The sequence below is a fragment of the Myiozetetes cayanensis genome, unplaced genomic scaffold (assembly GCF_022539395.1).
Source record: "Myiozetetes cayanensis isolate MyiCay16 unplaced genomic scaffold, myiCay2020 scf4, whole genome shotgun sequence".
Taxonomy (NCBI): domain Eukaryota; kingdom Metazoa; phylum Chordata; class Aves; order Passeriformes; family Tyrannidae; genus Myiozetetes; species Myiozetetes cayanensis.
The window spans coordinates 6,309,872-6,329,434 of record NW_026087631.1 but is presented as its reverse complement, the minus strand read 5'-3'; the positions used below and the strand labels follow the sequence as shown (position 1 = coordinate 6,329,434).

The following is a 19,563-nucleotide window of genomic DNA, read 5'->3' as shown; positions in this document are numbered from 1 at the left end:
ACAGGCAGCCTAGAAAACTGAGCTGCCGAATCCCAGAGCACGCTGCAGGGACACCCCTCTAACAGAAGAGACACTTCTGAAGAGCCACTTGGTTCCTAACACGTTCAGCCAGCTTGAACATGCTGATGAGAACCATTTCTCTAATATATTTTTCTGAAAGGGGCAGTGGAAATGCCTTGGGTGTTCTCCCTTGCTGAAGAAGGAAACATACGCAAGTCATGTTTTGCTTGTTTTAATTGATCACTGGTTAGGTTGTAATACATTTCAAAGCAAAATATTCTGTTCAAGGACATTGTAACCAAACATTAAATCTACTTTTAAACAAGGCTTAATTTTACTATATTACCTTTATATACATACAGGTATAATTTTCATTTCACTAGTAGCAAAATTACACAATACATTGCATTTTCTGAAAGACAGCAAAAGAAAAAGGACTTGAGCGTCTGTTCTGTCCTTCCACACACCCCAAACCAGAAAAAACCACAAGTATAGAAAGTACAATCACAACTACAGATAAATACAATAAGGACCTCAGAGATGACAATCACTTCTAGAAGTCTACGTTGCAAATATACAGTACATTCCACTAAAGAGTTCTGGGAGTTCTCATGATGCCTCTTAATCCCCTTTTGGTAATAAAAGCTTCTATGACAACATGTTTCCTTCATAAAAATAACTGAATTTGTATTTTTGGAGCGTATGTTGGAAGCTTAATGCAGTCTAAACTGCAGACTACAGCAAGCTCACCCAAACAGAGAGCAAGCAGGCATTGCAAGACTGATCGAGGTGAGAACCACAGCTCAGCTCCCTGTCACTGGGCACCTGGTAGCTTGAGCTGCTCTGCACCAGGGACAGGCTCGGAGGGTGGGAAATGATACATTCCTTTTACAGCTTCGCAGGCCAATCACCTGGAAGTTCCTGACAGAAAATGTCAACTGACTCATACAAGGTTAATTTGAACTTCTTTACAAAGCAGTTGTTACATTGCAATTGTTAAGACAATTAAGGACACAGCTAAGGGGCAACAAAATTCCCACATTTATCCTCTCCCTGAAATAATCCTGTGAACAGCAGAGAATGCAGCGGCCAACAACTATGCAAACACACTGCCACTGCTGGGGAAACTGGCCTGGCCTGGGAGGTGGGATGGTGCACCTAACCCAGCAGTCCCAGAGGGGAGATGAGATCTCAGCAGCACTCAAACTCTGCCTTGGTTTGTGCAGAATACTCTTCTTGTGCAATGCAAGCTTTGAGACGTAGCCTGCATTCAGAGAGGAACTATTGCTCGGCAAGACATTGGAGGAACTCTCTAGAATTATCAAGAAAATGGAGGTAAACAAGGCATTTTTCATGAGCACTAGCTACCCTCACAAGTGCAACACCAAGGACTTTGCCATTGTTCCAAGGAAATGTACTTCCTCGGCACTGTTGTAGGGTTTCCATTCTCTATTTGCTGAAGGAGATCACCCTTGACTAGCAAAATATCTGAACTTGACCCAGCTAAGTGCAGAGGAACTTTTCCTTCCAGGCTTTATGTCTAACTAACCACTAACACTCTTCACTGCTCTTAAGGAACTCTGACAGCACTAGGAAACACCAAACAGGCATGCCAAGGTTGAAGACACGAAATGACGTCCTCCAACACCGTCAAAACACATCACTCATCTCCATTAGGAAGGTTCCAGTCACACACACACTCTAAACACCAATTCTTCTTCACAGATCTCTATTTTAAAAGTTATGCCTGACCCTCCAGATCTAACAGCAATGTAACAAACAATTTAATTTAAAAAAGAACTAACTGCCTAACTAGCTAACCTGCCCTATTATTTTATAAACGCTGCTTTATAGAATCCTCTGAGGAAACAGCAACAAAAAAAAAAAAAATAAAAAGGAAAGCCAGACTTGGTACTGCCACCTGCTACAGTCAGTCAGCAGCACTCTGAAAGGGCTGGAAAAGCAGGCTACAAACCAGGTTTTCTCTACTAGTCTAGCCCTGTCTTTAGCAGAGGTAGGTGGGAGCAGGTCAATGAAGAGAGAATTACAAAACGTTATTTCAGATGTAGTTTAGAGCCTGGGTGTTCTTCTCTACTCTTCCTTTAATCTGTGTTGCTTTGTTTCCTTTCTCTGTTGCCATAACCACGTCAACCTACTTATTTTTAAAAACTGGACCCTGGTAGGCCGCAAAAAGATGCACGGCATTAGTCAGTGGTTGCTACCAGAGAGAGGAATGACCAGCGTGGGTGAGAAGGCACCAAAATTTGCTGCAAGAGCCAAGGAGGTTTCTTCACCACAGAATTCCAAGTACGGCGTGCGAAGCCTGGCAGGCTCAGGTACCACCCTACCGGCAGAACCCAGTTACCTCAGTCTCAAACTCTGCTGTTGGCAGATGCAGATATAAAAAAGTCCAGCTTTCAGGGCACAGCTTCAACGCTTCAAAACTTAACTGTGCGATGAACAGTAAGCACGAATTGAAAATACACATTTTAAGCAAAGAGAGAATCCAGTCAAGTCTCTGACGAGTCTTTTTTTTGGTAGCCTGTTCTAAAAGCCTTTCAGCTTGAGGACACTAAGAATATGGCCCCAGTGAAATGTGTGTGTAATCGTTTGAGTACAGTCCTATTCCCTACAGCACAGACAATTAACAACAAAGTACAGAGTATGCAAAAGGTTGAAAAGCCCTTATTCCCATATTTTCTACGATTTTTTATTACTGTTTTAAGATTAATTCAAAGAGAACTGCTAGACTTTTCTTCCAAATGACCCTCTCCTTTAAAAGCAACATTAAGACTCAATATGTGTTTATATGAAATTTACTCTAATTTCCCTTTTCCAGGTTCTCATAACAAAAAAATTTAATATACAAGCCTAACACTCAGAAATACCTTTAGTGGTCCTCATGCTGCTTTGTGTTCCACAGAAAACAAAACTTCAGTTTATTGTGTTCATAGTCATCATTTGAATTTTTATTTTTTTTTAATTTTCAAATTATAGTTTGCTTACAGAGCCTTACTGAAATCCCCATTTTTTTTTGCATTCTTGTATGCAACACAGCTAAACGACACAGTCACCTAATAAAAGAAAAAAAAGAAAACCAACCCCTACCTGAAATAGTTTCAAGATTCAAAGGTTTACCAAACGGAGCCTCTGCCAGAATCTTAGCAGCAAAATTCAACTACATAGAAAGAAGTAGGACAGAGCAAATCAGCCAGGTCCCCCACTGAGAATCAGAGATGACTAAGCCATCTTAGTTGAGTTGAGCTCAGTAAGTTGAGCTGTTCTGTCAACCCAACCAAAATTTCAGTAATTATCAAACAGCTCCTGCAAGAACCCACAGCCAAACTTCACGATTTTCCATAATTTTAAAAAGAGAGGCTCAAACTCAAGGTATCTTCAATTACAGATAAAACACCTGCATTCCTGTTTCCCTGCTCACTTAAAATCACATCTAAGGTTCTTCTCTGATGAAACTTTTGCAAGCAAGGGCAGAGAAATAAAAGCAGATTTATGCAGACATCATCCAGAAAATGCTACCAAATACACAAAGCAGAGGAAGGAATTTTCCTCCCAATTCTCAGGTTTTAACTTTTTAAATACATATTTCAAGAAAAGAGCAATTAAAAATGTGTGCCACAAAATTAGGTCTCCTGTATGTGCAAACATGGGTTTTTGAAATAGTTCTTCTTACTCAAAGCTTTCTTTCTCAGCTGCATTTGGGACTGCAGTCAAAGTCAATTTGTATATGTCTTTTTAAACCCATTACTAGACAGCATTTGCCCTAGAACTGTGAAGAGCCGTGTAGGTCTCCCACAGACCTATCCTATCAGCAGAAGCCCTTAATTTCCACAGATGCAAAACACATACACAAAGAGTTAATGAATTGTCCCAAGGAAAAAAGATTAACTCTTACTTTTTAAATCAGACAGCAAGTTACATACTTCTATGAAGAAATCTACTGAGACTTAAAACTGCTTCAAAGCAGGAACTGAAATACAACTGCAGCTATGAATAATATATAAACTTTCTGATCCATAACTGATCCTAGCTTCATCTTTTAAAAAAAAATCAAAAAAAAAAATCACAGCAGCTGAATATATATGCAAATATACACAAAACCTTTGAACAGAGGTTAATAAGTAACTGTGTTGGATCAGAGCTTAGAGACTATAAATTGCAACCTGCGTTCACAGGTCTCTAACCCATCAGCTCTTGGGCTGGTGTGGCAGTGGAAAATCTCATCCAACACCCTGTTTAGGTGGCATTAGAATCTCGAGTTTTCTGTTCAGACGCTGCTACTCAGCAGAACAGTTACCTCTGATAATGATACAGCCTCCCTCTCTTATAAAAAGGCAAGATGATCAAAATATCCCCTTGAATGCCCAACTGTACTGAATCAAGAGACTGCTGCCACAGACTTAATGCTCCAACACTAATGTTCAGTATTTTCAAACTTGATATGAAAATTGCATTTTTTATTACACAGAGTATAACAGTCATTGGTCATTTGCATTCACCCACCCCAGCACTAGTGAAGAAGTGCCTTCCAAACAGGGATGAGAAAACATGGCAAGTTTTGTTATCGAGTTGTGTCTCCACTAATCTTGCACTGGGCAGTGCAGGGAAGGTAGGTGAGCAGAAATGCAACAAATACACCCCATGTTTTCACATACACGGATGCCATGCACAGCTCAAAAACACAGAACTTCAGACATGCAGCAAAATGTGTTAAAGCACTTTAAATGCTCTCCAGGTGATAACGGGTAATGTAATACTCACTCAGACAAATCAAAGCACAGTAAAACATTTGTGCTTACACTTCAAGTTTCAGAATAACATTATGTCTATCAGAGTATCTGAAGTGCAATGGAAGGAACGTTTCACTGAAATCAGAAGCAAGAGACACCATTTAAAGAAGCAGGAAAATACGCACAGGTCAGATTACTGCCTTATAATAAATAACAAAACAGTAGGAACATGCAGACCTTAAAGTTAAGATTTGTTTCTAGATTCATGATATGTAAAAAAAAAAAAAAAGTAAAGATCAAGAACAACCCTGTCTGATTTCCCCTCATCTGGGGCCTTTTTGGCTAGACAACTGTTACTTTATTGTAAGGAACACAGGTATTGCCAGAAAACATTATTTACAGAATGATTATCAGATTGATTACATAAAATAGAGATGAAAATATACACCCTCAGGTTTGAGATAAGCCAAGCAAATTCACTGCTGCTAACTACAGCACTTTGAAGAAGGCGACAGGCACCAAATATCAAAGTTGAATCACAAAACTACTTGAAGTAACAGACAAATTTGGGAAGGTAGAGGTACAGCAAAGATCAATGAAGTTGGAATGGTTTATAAGTCATACTACTATACCAGAAATTATTTAGCTTCATTAAAACTCTATTTCTCATATATAAAACTGAAGAGAAATCTTCACTCCAGACTGTGATTTCTACAGGTACTGAGCAGCTTTTTTTTCTTAATGGATCTATGTAATGCTTTGTACTCTACATCTTACAAAATACATCCCCACGTTTAAGTGCATGACCAGAAACTGCGCTGAAATCATGGAAAAAAGCGCTTCATAAATCACAGGTGCCGTAAAGTCACAACAATGCTCAGCTCCAGTTTCTGGAAGCAGTTCTGTGAGAGGTGAAGTTCTAGAAAAGGGACTTCGATCCCTGGTTTTCGAACTCTGACCACGCGTCGTTCAATTCCATGAAGATCATTTTGGCATATTGCTCATAAGGCTGTCCCGTGGCCTGAAAACAAACAGAACACATCATAGGCATAAAAATATCAGGAATTAGGTGACTTAGAAAAGATCTCACTCCTTTTATATTTGCCCTCTTATTCAACAACTTTAGACTGACTTGTGAATGTAATTTTGCAGACACAGAACTCTCTCCAGCCTTATCCAAAGCTTGCCACAAGTATTTTTTGCAAAGCCAAGCTCTTGGATTCCTTACATTATCTTCAAGATTGCAGTGAAATTCACGAATAACTGACACTTAACTAAAAACAGTTTTCAAAGCTGTTTCCATAAAGAAGTTTTAGTTATTATTACTTAAAGGATCAAATAAGTAACTTCTGCATTGGCTTCCTGAGACAGCTTGCAGTAGTGCACAAGGATAAAATTTGAGTACGTTTTAAGACAACTCCTTGAGGATGGGATTTTCTGGAGAAAAACCTGTTGCTGATTGTCACTGATGTTAAGATTCAACATGAATCACATAGCACTTCCTGTGCATTTGCTTCCACACTCAAGGACAGCATGCTCACAATTCCCTGCCTATTTCACAGCAGCCCCGACTCTGGGCCAAGCCAACCCAACCCTCGTGGTTGATAGAGACCCAGTCCCAGAAGAGGAATTTTTTTACCAGGTTCTTTCCAGCACAAAAAGGAAGCCTCAGAGCCCTTTCCAGTATCCTTCCCCTTCTCCTCCTGCTTAGCTCTTGCCAGCTGCAGTACTTTATCAGCTCTTTTAGAGGGTGCTTTAATGGATAAGAGGCAGAAAAAATAAACAAGAAAGAAGACTGTGTCTCAAAGAGAGCTGTGTTCTGACAGTGATGCACTGAGGGGCCTACAGAAAACACCAAAAAAAACACCACCAAGGTGAAAGAAGCCACATAGCCAAGAACACTGAAAGATGGGGGGAGAAAAAAAACCAAAGAATGTGTTGGTTTTTTTCTGTTACGGACACATGACGACTCAGGATTGAGACTACTGCTCACTGAACCACCAGTGATGGCAAGCCTGAAAATTCAAAACAGGTGTATTCAGTGCTTATCTTTGTATCTAAAATACAGCTCAGTGCAATAGCTTAGGACAAGAAGTTACCTTCATACACTGGAAGGCTAACAAACCATGGAATGCATTAAATATTTTAAAAAGACGACTGGAATATCACACCACACACTTTTCATCTGATCATTGGTTTACTCTATTAAAGTTTACTTTTTCTAGTAAAAAGTGTTTAGTAAACAAGGTTCAGCAGGTTTTTCCTAATGGTTTTGCTATGGCAGCCTCTGAGTCTCCATTTACAGGTGCACAGTCCTAGAAGACCTGAAATATCAGCTGACAGATACACAGCAGACTCCACTAAGCAGCACTAAACCTGCCTGCAGTCAGAATCCAGCACAGCCGACTTGGTGCTCAGTGCATCTTTCACAGGATGTTCCATTTATTCATGCTTACCCACCGAATCCTGTCCTGTGTCAGGACAACAAGAAAAATCCTGTACTGCCAGAATGCAGCAGGACACCACTGAAGACATTCAGAAGACAATGGAAGCAAAGTGAAGAGCACCTAGGGTGCTGATCAAGAAGCAAGGCATTTTCCAGTGACTAGTATGGTTTGGTAAAAGCAGTTTGTACTCCCTCTAAGGTGAAGAAGATCAGAGGGACACACTCACCTTATCTGGATGAACTACAAGGACTGCTTTCCTGTAGTACTTCTTTACTTGTTCAGGAGTTACTAAATCTGCCATGCTGACTGGTTTCCACTTAGTTTCACCTTCCCAAAGTACTGTATGAAGAGTGGATATTAATGCTCTGATATTTCTCTCCTTTCCTTCAATCCATTCAAGAATCTGGAAAAAAATCAGAATATACAGAGCTGAATGCTGTAAGGATTCTCAGCCTATCTACAGACATAATCCTCATTCTGTGCATGACTACAATTTTGAGACTCAAGTACAGTTCTCTTACTGCACTCACTCCCCAAGTTCAACTGCCTTAGCCACCTAAAAGTGAAATTTTGCATCTACCACTCAGGAGTAGTTAACTGTCTTTAGTTTATTGCAGAAATTCAGTCATTGCAAGGGAAACTACTGAGGTAGCTACATATTACAAACCTCTGTAAAAATAATGACAAGGGAATTGTCAGGAGTAATTAAAAACGTCTGTTAGAATTAGATACTACATTCAAATTATGTTAAGCTTGTCCTGGCAGGGCGCAAGATCATTTACTAAAATTTTTACTTGATTTGTAAAAATTCATAACTGCACAAGCATTGCACAGAAGATCATGTATATTAATAGTCAATGTTTACTTAAGCAACCTGCAGAGGAGCACAAACTAAAGTGTTCTTTGAGATATCCCCGTCAAAATTATTCTGGTAACTGGCCATTTCTGACTGTGACAGCAATATTCAAGCCACTGGTACAGCGACAGTGTTTTCATTGAATGCTTATGTAATATGACAATCTCTGCCATCTATCAACAAAGAGTAAGGTAAATAAAAATCTGTCCTAATTGCCACTTGCAGTGATTTGTGTTAAAAGGTAACCACACAAGCTGTGCTCCCCCCTCAAAGTTCTTTTACAAGCTTTTCTAAAACACCCTAAAGGCTACGAAACTGAAAGTATATTATTACGTAATGTCATCCATGTGTAATGCAGTAAAATAATCTGAACAGCTGATCAGGTAACACCTCTCAAATTGGTTATATAGCTTACTTCCAAAATTGCACCTCCAAGTGATTTCTTAGGGCAGCAGTAGCACTTGTTAACCAGTTAAATGCAAGTACGTGGTCACCCTGAAGACAGCTATTCTCACCTCCCTGCTTTTTAAAGCATAGTTTTGTATTATCAGCTAAACCCATCTTGTCCAAGGACGCCTATAGGAACACTAAAGAGCAGTTCTAGCTTGAAGAAATGGGAGTTTGACAAGAAAACTCCTTCCCTAATTCTCCAGATTTAGTTGAAGGAAGTAGAAATTTGCATTCCATCCATACATTTTGGTGCTATTATCACTGCTACTTCATTGCCAGCTGACGCTCGTTCATGCTAATTATTCTACAGCCATATGATTTAAATAAAGATAAAATTTCATTCTGTTTTATCAGAATGGGATAGAGCTAATTTTCTCCCTAGTAGCTGGTGCTGTGTTTTGGCTTGGTTTTGACAGCAGCAACTAAAACATTAGTGTTATGTGGTGCTTCCCCTGCGCCAACGGCTTTTCAGTTTTCCATGTTCTACGAGTGAGCAGATGCAGAAGAAGCTGGGAGGGAGCTCAGCCAGGAGAGCTGACCGGAACAGGCCAGAGAGATATTCCATATCATACCCAGCACATCATTCCCAGTACATGAACTGGGGGGATTTATCTGCAGGCTGCCCAATGCTGCTCAGGGACAGGCTCGGCACTGATCAGCAGGTGGTGAGGAATTGCACTGTGCATCTCTAGTGTCTCTTGGGCTTTATTCCTCTCTTTCTCTCTCCTTTAAATTATTGTTACTATTGTTATTATTCCAACCCAGTGCAGTCTATTATTCTATTCTACTTTTTTACTGTTTCTCAATTATCAAACCATTTTCATCTCAACACGTGAGTTTTACCATTTCCATCGATTCTCCTCCCTGCCCCACATCAGTGAGTGGAGGCCGAGTGTCTGCATTTAACCATCTGGGGTTAAGCCACGGCTGTTACTTTCTCTGCTAGTCATTGTATCCTTCTGCTAAAACCAGATTTGCACTTAAATCAAAACCACTGTTAAACAAACCTTGAGCTTCAAGGGGTCCATATCTTTAGACATTTCTTGTTTTCTCATCTCAGCAATGGTCTTTGGTCCCTTTTTATCAGATTTCGCTGAAAATCCTTGATTGGATAAGAGATCCTCAAAGTCATTTTCTGAAACTTTTGGCTTTTGACCTAAGAAAGGAGAAGAACATTAAATAAAAAGTTACATAGGAGAATACATTAATGGGAGAAACATATGGCACTCAGATACACACGCCTGGCATGTACCACTGCCATGACAAATACTCTTCATTGACTTGATAAACTCCACAAGACTAATAGAGGGAGAGGAATAAAAGACATCACTGACACGCTTTCAGTCCAACAGAACAGAAGCTCGTGTGCATCCATCTGACTGAACACTTGCATGTCCTCTTTTTTTTAAAAATGGGAGTAGACTTGGGGGAGCACACATCCATCTATTCATGATTTTGGAAATGGTTCCATTTTTCCCCCGTAAGTTAATTCCAATTGCTATGCAGCAGTTTTTGAAGTGACCATATACTCAACACTAGTTACAAGTACGTAGTCAACATCTAAAATGTTGAAACTTATACAGAACAATGAAGAGATACAATATCAACAGGAATATTCATTATAGAACCAACACATTTCAGACAACTACAGAATAACTAAATTCTGAAGAGGCCTCTGGATGTTATCCAGTCCAATTTCCCTCAAAACAGGGACAACTAGGTTCATTTCTCAGATCTCTGACCAGGTGAGATCCATCTCTTTTCAAGGGAGAGGGACTACAACATAACATTTCAACATTTCATCATACTAATTCATTTTTTTGCCTTGTTTTACAGACTTCCACATGCTGCAACTTGTGCCCTCTGCCTCTCCATCCTGTCTCTTCTTTCCAGACACAGACCAACAGAATCATTTCAAAGTAAAGTATCTGCTGTTCATTTGTATGCCAGTTAAAGGGAGGCATAATCCTAACACCAACACACCAGGAAAATAAAATTTTCCAAGAAAGTTGATGTAGAAGAGGCCATGCCCATCCCTATAACTCTAGGTTTGCCTATTCAGTTGGAGCATCTTAAAGGACTACTTCCAAGTATGATTCCATCTGGTCCTGCCTCCATATCTGTTTGAAACCCAAGAATTCCCAGTAAGTTTACCCTCAATCTTTCTCAACAGTAAGTACTATTTTTTGGCTCCAAATAATGTTGCCTCCCTTTCCCTGTGTATCACAAATGGACTAACACAAAACATTATCAACATTATCTCTCCCCAGATAGATCAAATTTACCTTTCTAAACCCAGTGGTACAAAACCACTGCTCATGTGGGTGAGTAAATGCAGAGTTGAGACTTTATGCCCAAACTTGCACATATTTGGGGCATCATCACCTTGTCTCTGTTATACACCAGGACAGCTTTGCAAAAGGAGGATACCAGATTTGCCAAGAACTCCTGTTTTTCTGTTTTCTACTAGATACAATCTAAATTTAGATAAAAATACAGAGGTACAAGAGCTTCTGCAGGTAACAGTGCACCCGACTAACTTCAAATGGGCCATTATAAGTAACAGATTCACAAAACTTACCGAAACTTGGGGTTCTGACTCCTCTTTCTTCTCGTCCTCCAATAACACTGAAGTTCACTGTGTAGTTGGGCTTAGCTGCTGTGCTGGCTTTAATCTGAGAGGGCCATGAAGTACTTGGTGGTTTGGGGGATTTCTGCCACTGATTTCCCAGCTTCTGAGATGGAGCAGTCTTCTGACTGAATCCACTACCCAAGAGTCCACCACTGGAGGAACCTAAAAATAAATACTAAGTTAGTTGTTCAGTTTGGTGTCTGTCACCTGTTTAATACAAGTAAAACAGTTTAGTCTTGACATATAACCACATAGTTCACAGTGATACCACGGTACATGAGAAAACGTAACAGAAATTGTGAGTAAAATGAAGTTAAAAGAGTCTCATTAACAAGTAACTTGGATAGCAGGAACTAGGGACTGAAAGTCTTCCAGCCTCTTACAACTCAAGGTCTCAACTGCCAGTTTCAGCAGAAGCATCCACTCTTGTCTGATGGGTCAGGCATGTGTCAGACCAGAAGAAAATTTGGCTGTGACAGTAGTTGTGCCTCCCAATGTTTGTTAATATGCAGAGGACAATGAGTAACTAATCACATGATCAAAGAAAGCAAGCATATTGAGAATATTTTCACATTAATGCTCTCAAAGTCTCCAGTATTTCTTGCTCTACTTTTTAAGAAAGATTCACAGGGAATATCACACAGGAGTCAAAAAATCACTGCAGGAGATGCTGCTGTAATCATCCCAGTGTGGTACAGGCCAAGCTCCTCTGGGTATTCACAGCAATGTAAACTCAGTTTGCTCTTTCAAAACTGTTTCCTTGAACTTCAGCTCCCTTGATAGCTCTCTTTTGTAGCTGCTGCTTATAGCTATAACTTGCACAAGGGAATGTCTTCCCCAGGGCCATGTATGAGATTCTTTACTATAGCTTTAAATACCACACCTGATAAAATCTAGTATTCAATACGACATCTGATATAATCTAGGAATTTACTGTTTGTTTTTTTTTTTCAGGAAAGCACGCAATTGCAGTCACTTATAACTTGTGAAATTCACCAAAAAAATCTTTATTATTCAGAGCACATGACACTGCACTCTGAAAAGTTCTCCTTCTACTACTCTTTCAAAGCATTCTACATTCATTATTCCAGTCTTCAAGGGTACCAAATTCTTCCTGCAGGGCAAGTCAGTGCCTCACTATTCACAGAAACCTTTCAACCACACTCCTGCTTCCTTATACAAGACTATTCCTAGAAAAGAAGAGCGTGATGAGAACTGCTATCCTGCCACTACCCTAATACACTGCTTTTAACTACCTTTAGCTATTGACTCTTTTGTTTTTATATAGCATTCACATTTAAGCAGCTTGCACTCTCATAAATTCTCTTCCAGAATAACGACTTGTATGTGGAGTCCAAAAAACTCCTATGAAAGAAATAAGTCTGGATTCCAGTTCTTATAATGCCTTGAAAATTAATTTCAAGCCTAAGAAGATTAACCAGGACAGTGACATTTGGTTACTTTTTAATGCAGTCCTTTTTCCTACTGAAAGTTAACTGAAAGACTAATTCTGGATTCAGTGTGTGCTACACCTGCATCCTCAAGTCAAAGAAAAATTGATTTTTTTTTTTTTATTGTCACACTATCTGTAGATTTAACAAGTTTGTATTAACCTGAATTATTAAACTTGAAAATTTTTGTAAATTCGTTACTGCCAACCAGCCTCTGCTTTAACACCAGACTTTTGCAAGTGATTATGCACAAGCAACATAAACAAGTCAAACACTGCCTGTTACCTTGTGCTTCTAGGGGATAATTTCACTGGCACTCAAGTCAATAACTTGCTAACTGCCAGGCCAGCAGAGTAAAACCTCCCATCAGCAACAAGCTAAGGGAAAAACATGTTTCTGAAATTCAGCAACTCTAGGCTGTTCTGAATCCTTCCTTGTACTCTTGGCAGCTGGTCACATTTATGGTAGTGTGGGTACTGAAACGAAAGGACCTCAGTTCCTTTCACTGCCCTTCATTTTCCCACTGTTTGAGAATGCTGCAGAGCTAATTCCTGAATTTCAGGTGAGTATAACATCCTGGAAAAAGTGTAACTCTGTGTTGTGTCTCATCCTCCATAACACCTTGTGCCCACCACTGCAACTGGCACCTGTGTACATGTATAGGTGTGATTTGTGCTCATCTTACAAACCTGACAGAGGTGAGCAGCAGAGCCTGAATTCAAAGAAAAGTACATCATTAACAGGAAAACAACTGTCACTTCGGAACTAACAAATTTAACTAGTTTAATCCAGCTTTCATTTCATATCCTTCAAGCACAGTGCTAATCAGTGCTAGACAAGAAACCTCAGGTTCAGTTACTGAATTAGCACCCTCTGTTTTCTCTTACCATCTCAACTAGATTCTGAAGCATTAAGTATTTTTACTGCTTCTAGATCACAGCTGCGGTTTCTTCTGAAATATTATTCTGGAAGTTGCACACAGTATCTGTAAAATTCAGTCTTTTCTGCTTACTTATCAGGTCTCAGCAGTTACCTCAAGCTGGTTGTTAACAATTAAAAGGAAACACTTTTCTTATAGGTTATCAGTAACATTTGTTAGTACAAGAAGCAAATAAAAAAGTAGGGTCGTTAAGTACAGTCCCTCAAAAGTAAGACCTTACCTGGAAGACCAGATCCAAGATTGGCAAGATCAGCGAAAGGATCTAAGTTCTGAGATTTCGCCTGGCTGAAAGACAGACCTGAAGACACACCGGACTGGCTCCCTGTGGTAAAAGCTTGTCCTGTATAATAAGAAGATGTATGATGTACGTGGTCTAATTGGAAATTCAGAGAATGAATAAAAGCCCTATTTCCAGAATACCTCGTGCAAACTTCCTCTACATTCTGCTTCATCACCATGACAAGAATCACCATTACTATATAGAATCGAAACTATTTGTTTCCTCTGTCTTGAACTTAAATTTGAAGAACTACTCAAGTGCCTTATTAAAGCATCATTTAAGCAACAAAGCAAAAATGCGTGAAGACGTGTTCAGCAGTGTCAAGTGACTAAAATGACCAAGTCTGGAGTATTCCTTATTCCCTCTAATGGAAAAATTTAATTCTACAGTACCTTCACTAACAGGCTTCAGCTGTGGTGACGCTACATTACTGGTTGTTGAGGAATCTGCCCAAGAATCCCATCCGCTCAGGAGATCTGGGTGGCTCGTAGAAGATGATATTTTAGGTGGCTCTGGTGCCAAACTCCCTACAGAAGAAAAATGAAATTTTTTTTTTTAAGAAAACCATAACAATCACGGATATTTTGCTAATACCAACAGAATGGGTACCACACTGTCTACTACAATGGTCAGTTACACAGCTTGCTCAAATGTCTTGTTAACACAGTTATGCAGTCAAACAGGACTCAGAAGGGTTTTATCATTGGAATTCCTTCATTTATATTTAAATCATCCCCCACATTTCATAGATAAGGTATTTTCATGCACAGGCAATGCCATGAATTTAACAGCTTAGGTCTCCTGTGCAAAAGGCTAAGGCCAGAAGGCAGCAGTGCTTCATGAATGGTGTTCTTTATCGCTCTGCACACCCTGGGTCCTACATAGGTGGAGCCAGGTCACTTTGAACTGCCCTCTCAGGTGCAATACATGAATGAACCCACACAATTAATAAGGGGAAGACAGATCTCTCCTGGGAGAAGATTGAGAACCTCCAGTTCCATGGTTAAAACCCACTTTTCTATATGCAAAACCACCATGCCATCTAAATACAGGCAACAAAAGTCCTACTCAAAAGGAGGCAAGGGTGCTTCCACTAACTCCTGGGAAGTGTGGCATCCAACAGGAGGTTAAAACTGCCATCTCTGGCATTTGCAAACGATTCCCCACTTGCTCGCTCACACACAGTATGTGGTGAACAATCCTCGGAGTGGGAGGCCCTGGGTGTGGAACACTCAAAGCTGCATTCCTCATCAGCTCTGAGCATTCAGCTCGTGCAGACTCACAATGAAGCAGGACAGCTCTCAAATGTAACCTCTGTTTCAATGCTACGACAACAGTCAGTGCTACAAGAACTGGCTGTATTTCAGTAAGACCAAAACATTCAGCAGTGTTGTAAGACACTTCAAAGACATAGCAAGTGGAAAGTTAGCCCAGCCATCCTTACAAAAACAGTGACGTTTTGAGGCTTTGAATGTTCTGGCGACTACATCACAGCCTTTCACTTCTCTTAGCTTCTCAACTTTGTATTCTGAACATTGATAATAAATCCTCCTAATTGAGGAAATAATTACAAGCAAATTAAATATCCCCTCTAGTACCTCAATCCACTGTATTACTATATATTACTAAATACTATTTATACTTCGATCTTACAGCTGTAAATACACCAAATACTCTGCAACAAATATCTACCAAGAGCCTGTATTTCATCAGTACTCTCTGATGCATGGGAAGGAAAACCTCAGAATAAAACACAAGAAGTACTTGCCCTGTCCAGCCCTTTCTCCAGGGCTTCAATTTCACCTCCCTGCCTCTGAAACTATGGGAGAAACAGTACCCAGGACCCCAGCTATCTGCTAAAACAGCAGTGTCACCAGCTATAAACCTCAGAGTATCCAGCACCATCTATTCATCTAGTTTAGAAATTTGTTCTATTATATGCCCCTCCCAGGGGCCATGTAAGCAGCCTTGAATTATTATAAGTATAAACGTTTAGGCTAGAAATTGTTTTGGCTTACAACCTCTGCTATCAGAAGTTTTCTTACAGGGGCATTAGAAAATTAACAACCACATACGAAATTAACTGTTACAAAACCAACTTGAGAGAAATAAGAATAAAAGTAAACTATGGTTGAAACTACTTTTGAAAGATTGAGAACACACCACGGGAATCAGCTGTTTTATAACTGCTGGCTTAAGAGCAGTCAAGTTGATCGCCTCCCCCACTCTGAACTAAGCAGGAAGTAGCCTACTGCTGTGTACAGCAGTAAATTCACTATTAATAGTAAGAGCTCACATACATCCACTACACTTTCATCAGAAAAACACTGAATAGTTAACATATTACTCCTGAAACTGTTCATTCTTGTGCTATGTTCTTTTTAGCTGTACGACTTGGGCATCACATCAGGTTTTTAACATCAAGGTCAGGGCAAAGAACTATTTCTTTATTAACGCTGCTCAAGCCAAGCTAAGATGTAAAAATAAGTTGGTGGTAATCAGATCACACTTTCCAGCTTTCCAAAATAAGAGACCTGCATTTTACTATATCCTGCACACAACTTCACACAAGGTTTTCTTTATTTAACTTGTCATCTCCACAGGAAATCCTTTAATCACAGAAGACAACGGGATTTTCTGTGAATCGAGAGGCTGGTTTAGTGTGATGCAGGGTTTTTTTAACCTTGTCTAAAGCCTGTCTGAGACCACAAGTTGTCACAGAAACGAACTTCTGCTTGGGAGAAGACTACACTGGTCACTTGGGTTTCTTTTGATCACCTTCCACATCTCCTGCTACCTTTTGATCAAATTAGTTCATTCCCACAGAGGGAAATACATTCCTGACTTGACCTGCATTGAAGATGACCTACTACTTGAGAACCCAAACAAAATGAAATTACCTTGTTTATATGTGGCTGTTTAGCAGCAACTGTGCAACAGGTTCCTATTACAGGTCAGAATGCCTTACCAGACCAGATATTCTCTAAGAATTGTCTTTCATTTTAAAAGTTCTACAATTTTAAATTTCAAGCCACGTTTGACAAATACAAGGCTAAAATTCTAATTCTTGAACTTGTGTTCACTGAAACACTATAGGTATCTATAGAGGTTTAGTAATAGTTTACTGCCAATGAAATACATCACTAAAATCTGATTCTAGACACTTATTACTGCTACAACAGTAGATTCAACAAATCTAATTACTGCAGCTTACTTTGAATGGTCACTGGCATTACTACTTATTTATTTTTAGTGAGTTTAAAATTGTTTCCCACTTTAATGACCTCATGTTTGCACTTTCTTTTACTCACTTAACACAGTTCTCTCATTTGTCCCTTCTTTTCAAGTTACTAGTGATCATGTCTTTTCACTCCCACATTCATTTTAAAAGCAATATAACTATTAATATTCCTAACTTCCTTGATAAAATTGATACCTGTAACTGGATGGAAAGCTAAAGGCTCAAATACATACTTCATTTCAGCTAAACACATAGAAAAGCTGCCATTTGAAAGATAAACGTAAAGCAGTATGAAGTGTTAAGCCAATTCCTCCACTTCCATAAAGATTGCATAGCCACAGAGAAATACTGGGAAATCACCGTGTAACAGACTGAAAAGAAAATCAGCACTTTTTCTTTTTCCCTATGTTGACAGAAATCTCCAAAAGTCACATTAAAACAGCAGGTAACCTAATGCATTTACCAGGGTGCAAGCTATCAACCAAAATCTGAAAGAGTAAGCATAAAAAGTAAGCACTAAAGTCAGATGTAAAAATATTCCTCCTTTTTCATCTGTACTTGCTCAAATGTTACTAACAGCTGAATAGTGATGGTGGTCTCCTTAAGGCTGAAGGTAAACATTTAGAGAGCAGAAATTCACTTTTTTTCTTTTTTTTTTTTTTTACTTTTCCAACTTCAATTTAATAGATATAAGGGTTCTCTGTCTCCTCTCTGATACGAGGACAAGCTGAGGGTACTGGTATTGTTTAACTTCAGGAAAAGAAGAACTACGGGCAACCTTATCAATGTGTGAAAGTATTTAATATGAAGAAACAAAAAAGACTGAGTCAGACTCTTCTCAGTGCTGCCCAATGGAAGGACAAGACCCAGTGGGCACATTTTTTTTCTGTAAGATCAGTCCCACACTGGTACAGGTTGCCCAGCTCTAGAGTCTTCATCCTTGGAAATACTAAAAATCAGCAAGGACATGGTGCTGAACAGCCTGCTCTACCTGACCCTGTTTTGAGCAGGTCAGGTACATAATTTCCAGAGGTCTATAGTGAGTTAGAGGCTGAGATCATAGAATCATAGAACATCCTGAGCTGGAAGGGAACCACAAGGATCATGCATTCCAACTCAGCCCTGCACAGGACACCCCAAGAGTCACACCCTGTGCCTGAGAGTGTTGTCCAAATGCTTCTTGAACACCATCAGGCCTGGTGCTGTGACCACTGCCCTGGGGAGTCTGTTCCAGTGCCCACCTCCTTTCTGGGTGATGAATTTTTTTTGTAATATCCAGCTTAAACCTCCCCTGACACAACTTCATGCAGTTCCCTTGGATCCTGCCACTGGTCACCAGAGAGGAGATTGGTACTTGCCCCTCTGCTTCCCCTCACAAGGAATTTGTAACTGCAATGAGGTCTCCCCTCAGTCTCCTCTTCACCAAGGTCCCTCAGCTACTCCTCACATGGTTTCCCCTCAAAGCCCTTCACCATCTTCATGGCCCTCCTTTGGACACTCTCTAACAGCTTCCTATCTTTCTTACATCGTGATGCCCCAAACTGCACACAATATTCCAGGTGAGGCCACCCCAGTGCAGAGCAGAGTGGGACAATCCCCTCCCTGGACCAGCTGGTGATGCTTTGCCTGATGCCCCCAGGACAGGGTTGGCCCTCCTGGCTGCCAGGGCACTGCTGACTCACATTCAACCTGCCATCCACCAGGACCCCCAGGGCCCTTTCCATGGCACTGCTTTCCAGCATCTCACTCCCCAGTCTGTGCAAACACTGGGGGTTGCCCCATCCAAGGTTCAGAACCTGGAAGAGATGTTGCTCCATGGGTCCATATTGATCAGATCTTCTACCGAGCAGAAAAACAATCTATCATCTGTTTGGTAGCCTCATGCAGTGACAATAACAGTGGCATAAAGCTGGCAACTGTACAAGTATACAACTGAAACACAGAGCTTTTAACTGTCCACGGGACAGACAAAAGCATTGCAAAGGTAGCAGCAAACAGGATCTTCTCAGCAGAGTCAGCTGGAATATAATGCTTAACCACATGGCAGGAGAGGGCAATCAGCTGGGTACCTTTTATTTCAAGGAGGAAGCCCTCACCTCAGTCAGACAAACCCTGCATTTTTTTCTGCCCAGTTTGTCTGTAGCTAATGCTCAGACTGCATCTCTCGGGGGCAGGGTCAACTGAACCAACTGCTAAACGAGGAGGGGCAAGTCAGAGCCACAGGCAATAAGCTCTGGGAAGAAAACACTCTGGATTCAGGATAAGGAATGTGATACCACCGTTCCTAACTACCTGCAGGTTTTAAGTGGCAGGCAGTGTGAGGAGAGGCCAGGGTTTCTCTGTGTTGGACACAGCCAGTTCCAAAAGAGCCACCACAGAACACAAATGAGCCCACAGATGATGGTGTCTTTGGGAAAAAGACTTTTTAGAAAGGATAAAAAATGCTGCACAGTAGCTGTGAGAGAAGCAAGAGAAGTGTGACAGAAACAGCCCTGCAAATAGCCAGGTCAGTGGTGAA

The 19,563-nt window shown here is 40.3% G+C and overlaps 1 protein-coding gene across 2 annotated transcripts in view; it reads right to left on the bottom strand.

The window, feature by feature from the left end:
• Nucleotides 1-216: 216 nt before the first annotated feature.
• Nucleotides 217-19,563, bottom strand: part of GAK (cyclin G associated kinase) — a 68,040-nt gene continuing 48,693 nt past the window's right edge. For both annotated transcript variants that reach the window (XM_050328959.1, XM_050328960.1), the window contains exons 23-28: nucleotides 14,197-14,331; nucleotides 13,745-13,864; nucleotides 11,083-11,295; nucleotides 9,509-9,657; nucleotides 7,422-7,598; nucleotides 217-5,769 (exon numbers count right to left, since the gene is read on the bottom strand). In XM_050328959.1, the coding sequence (XP_050184916.1) occupies nucleotides 5,668-5,769; nucleotides 7,422-7,598; nucleotides 9,509-9,657; nucleotides 11,083-11,295; nucleotides 13,745-13,864; nucleotides 14,197-14,331 (896 nt within the window). In that variant the 3' untranslated portion in view covers nucleotides 217-5,667. The remainder of the gene's footprint in view (nucleotides 5,770-7,421; nucleotides 7,599-9,508; nucleotides 9,658-11,082; nucleotides 11,296-13,744; nucleotides 13,865-14,196; nucleotides 14,332-19,563) is intronic.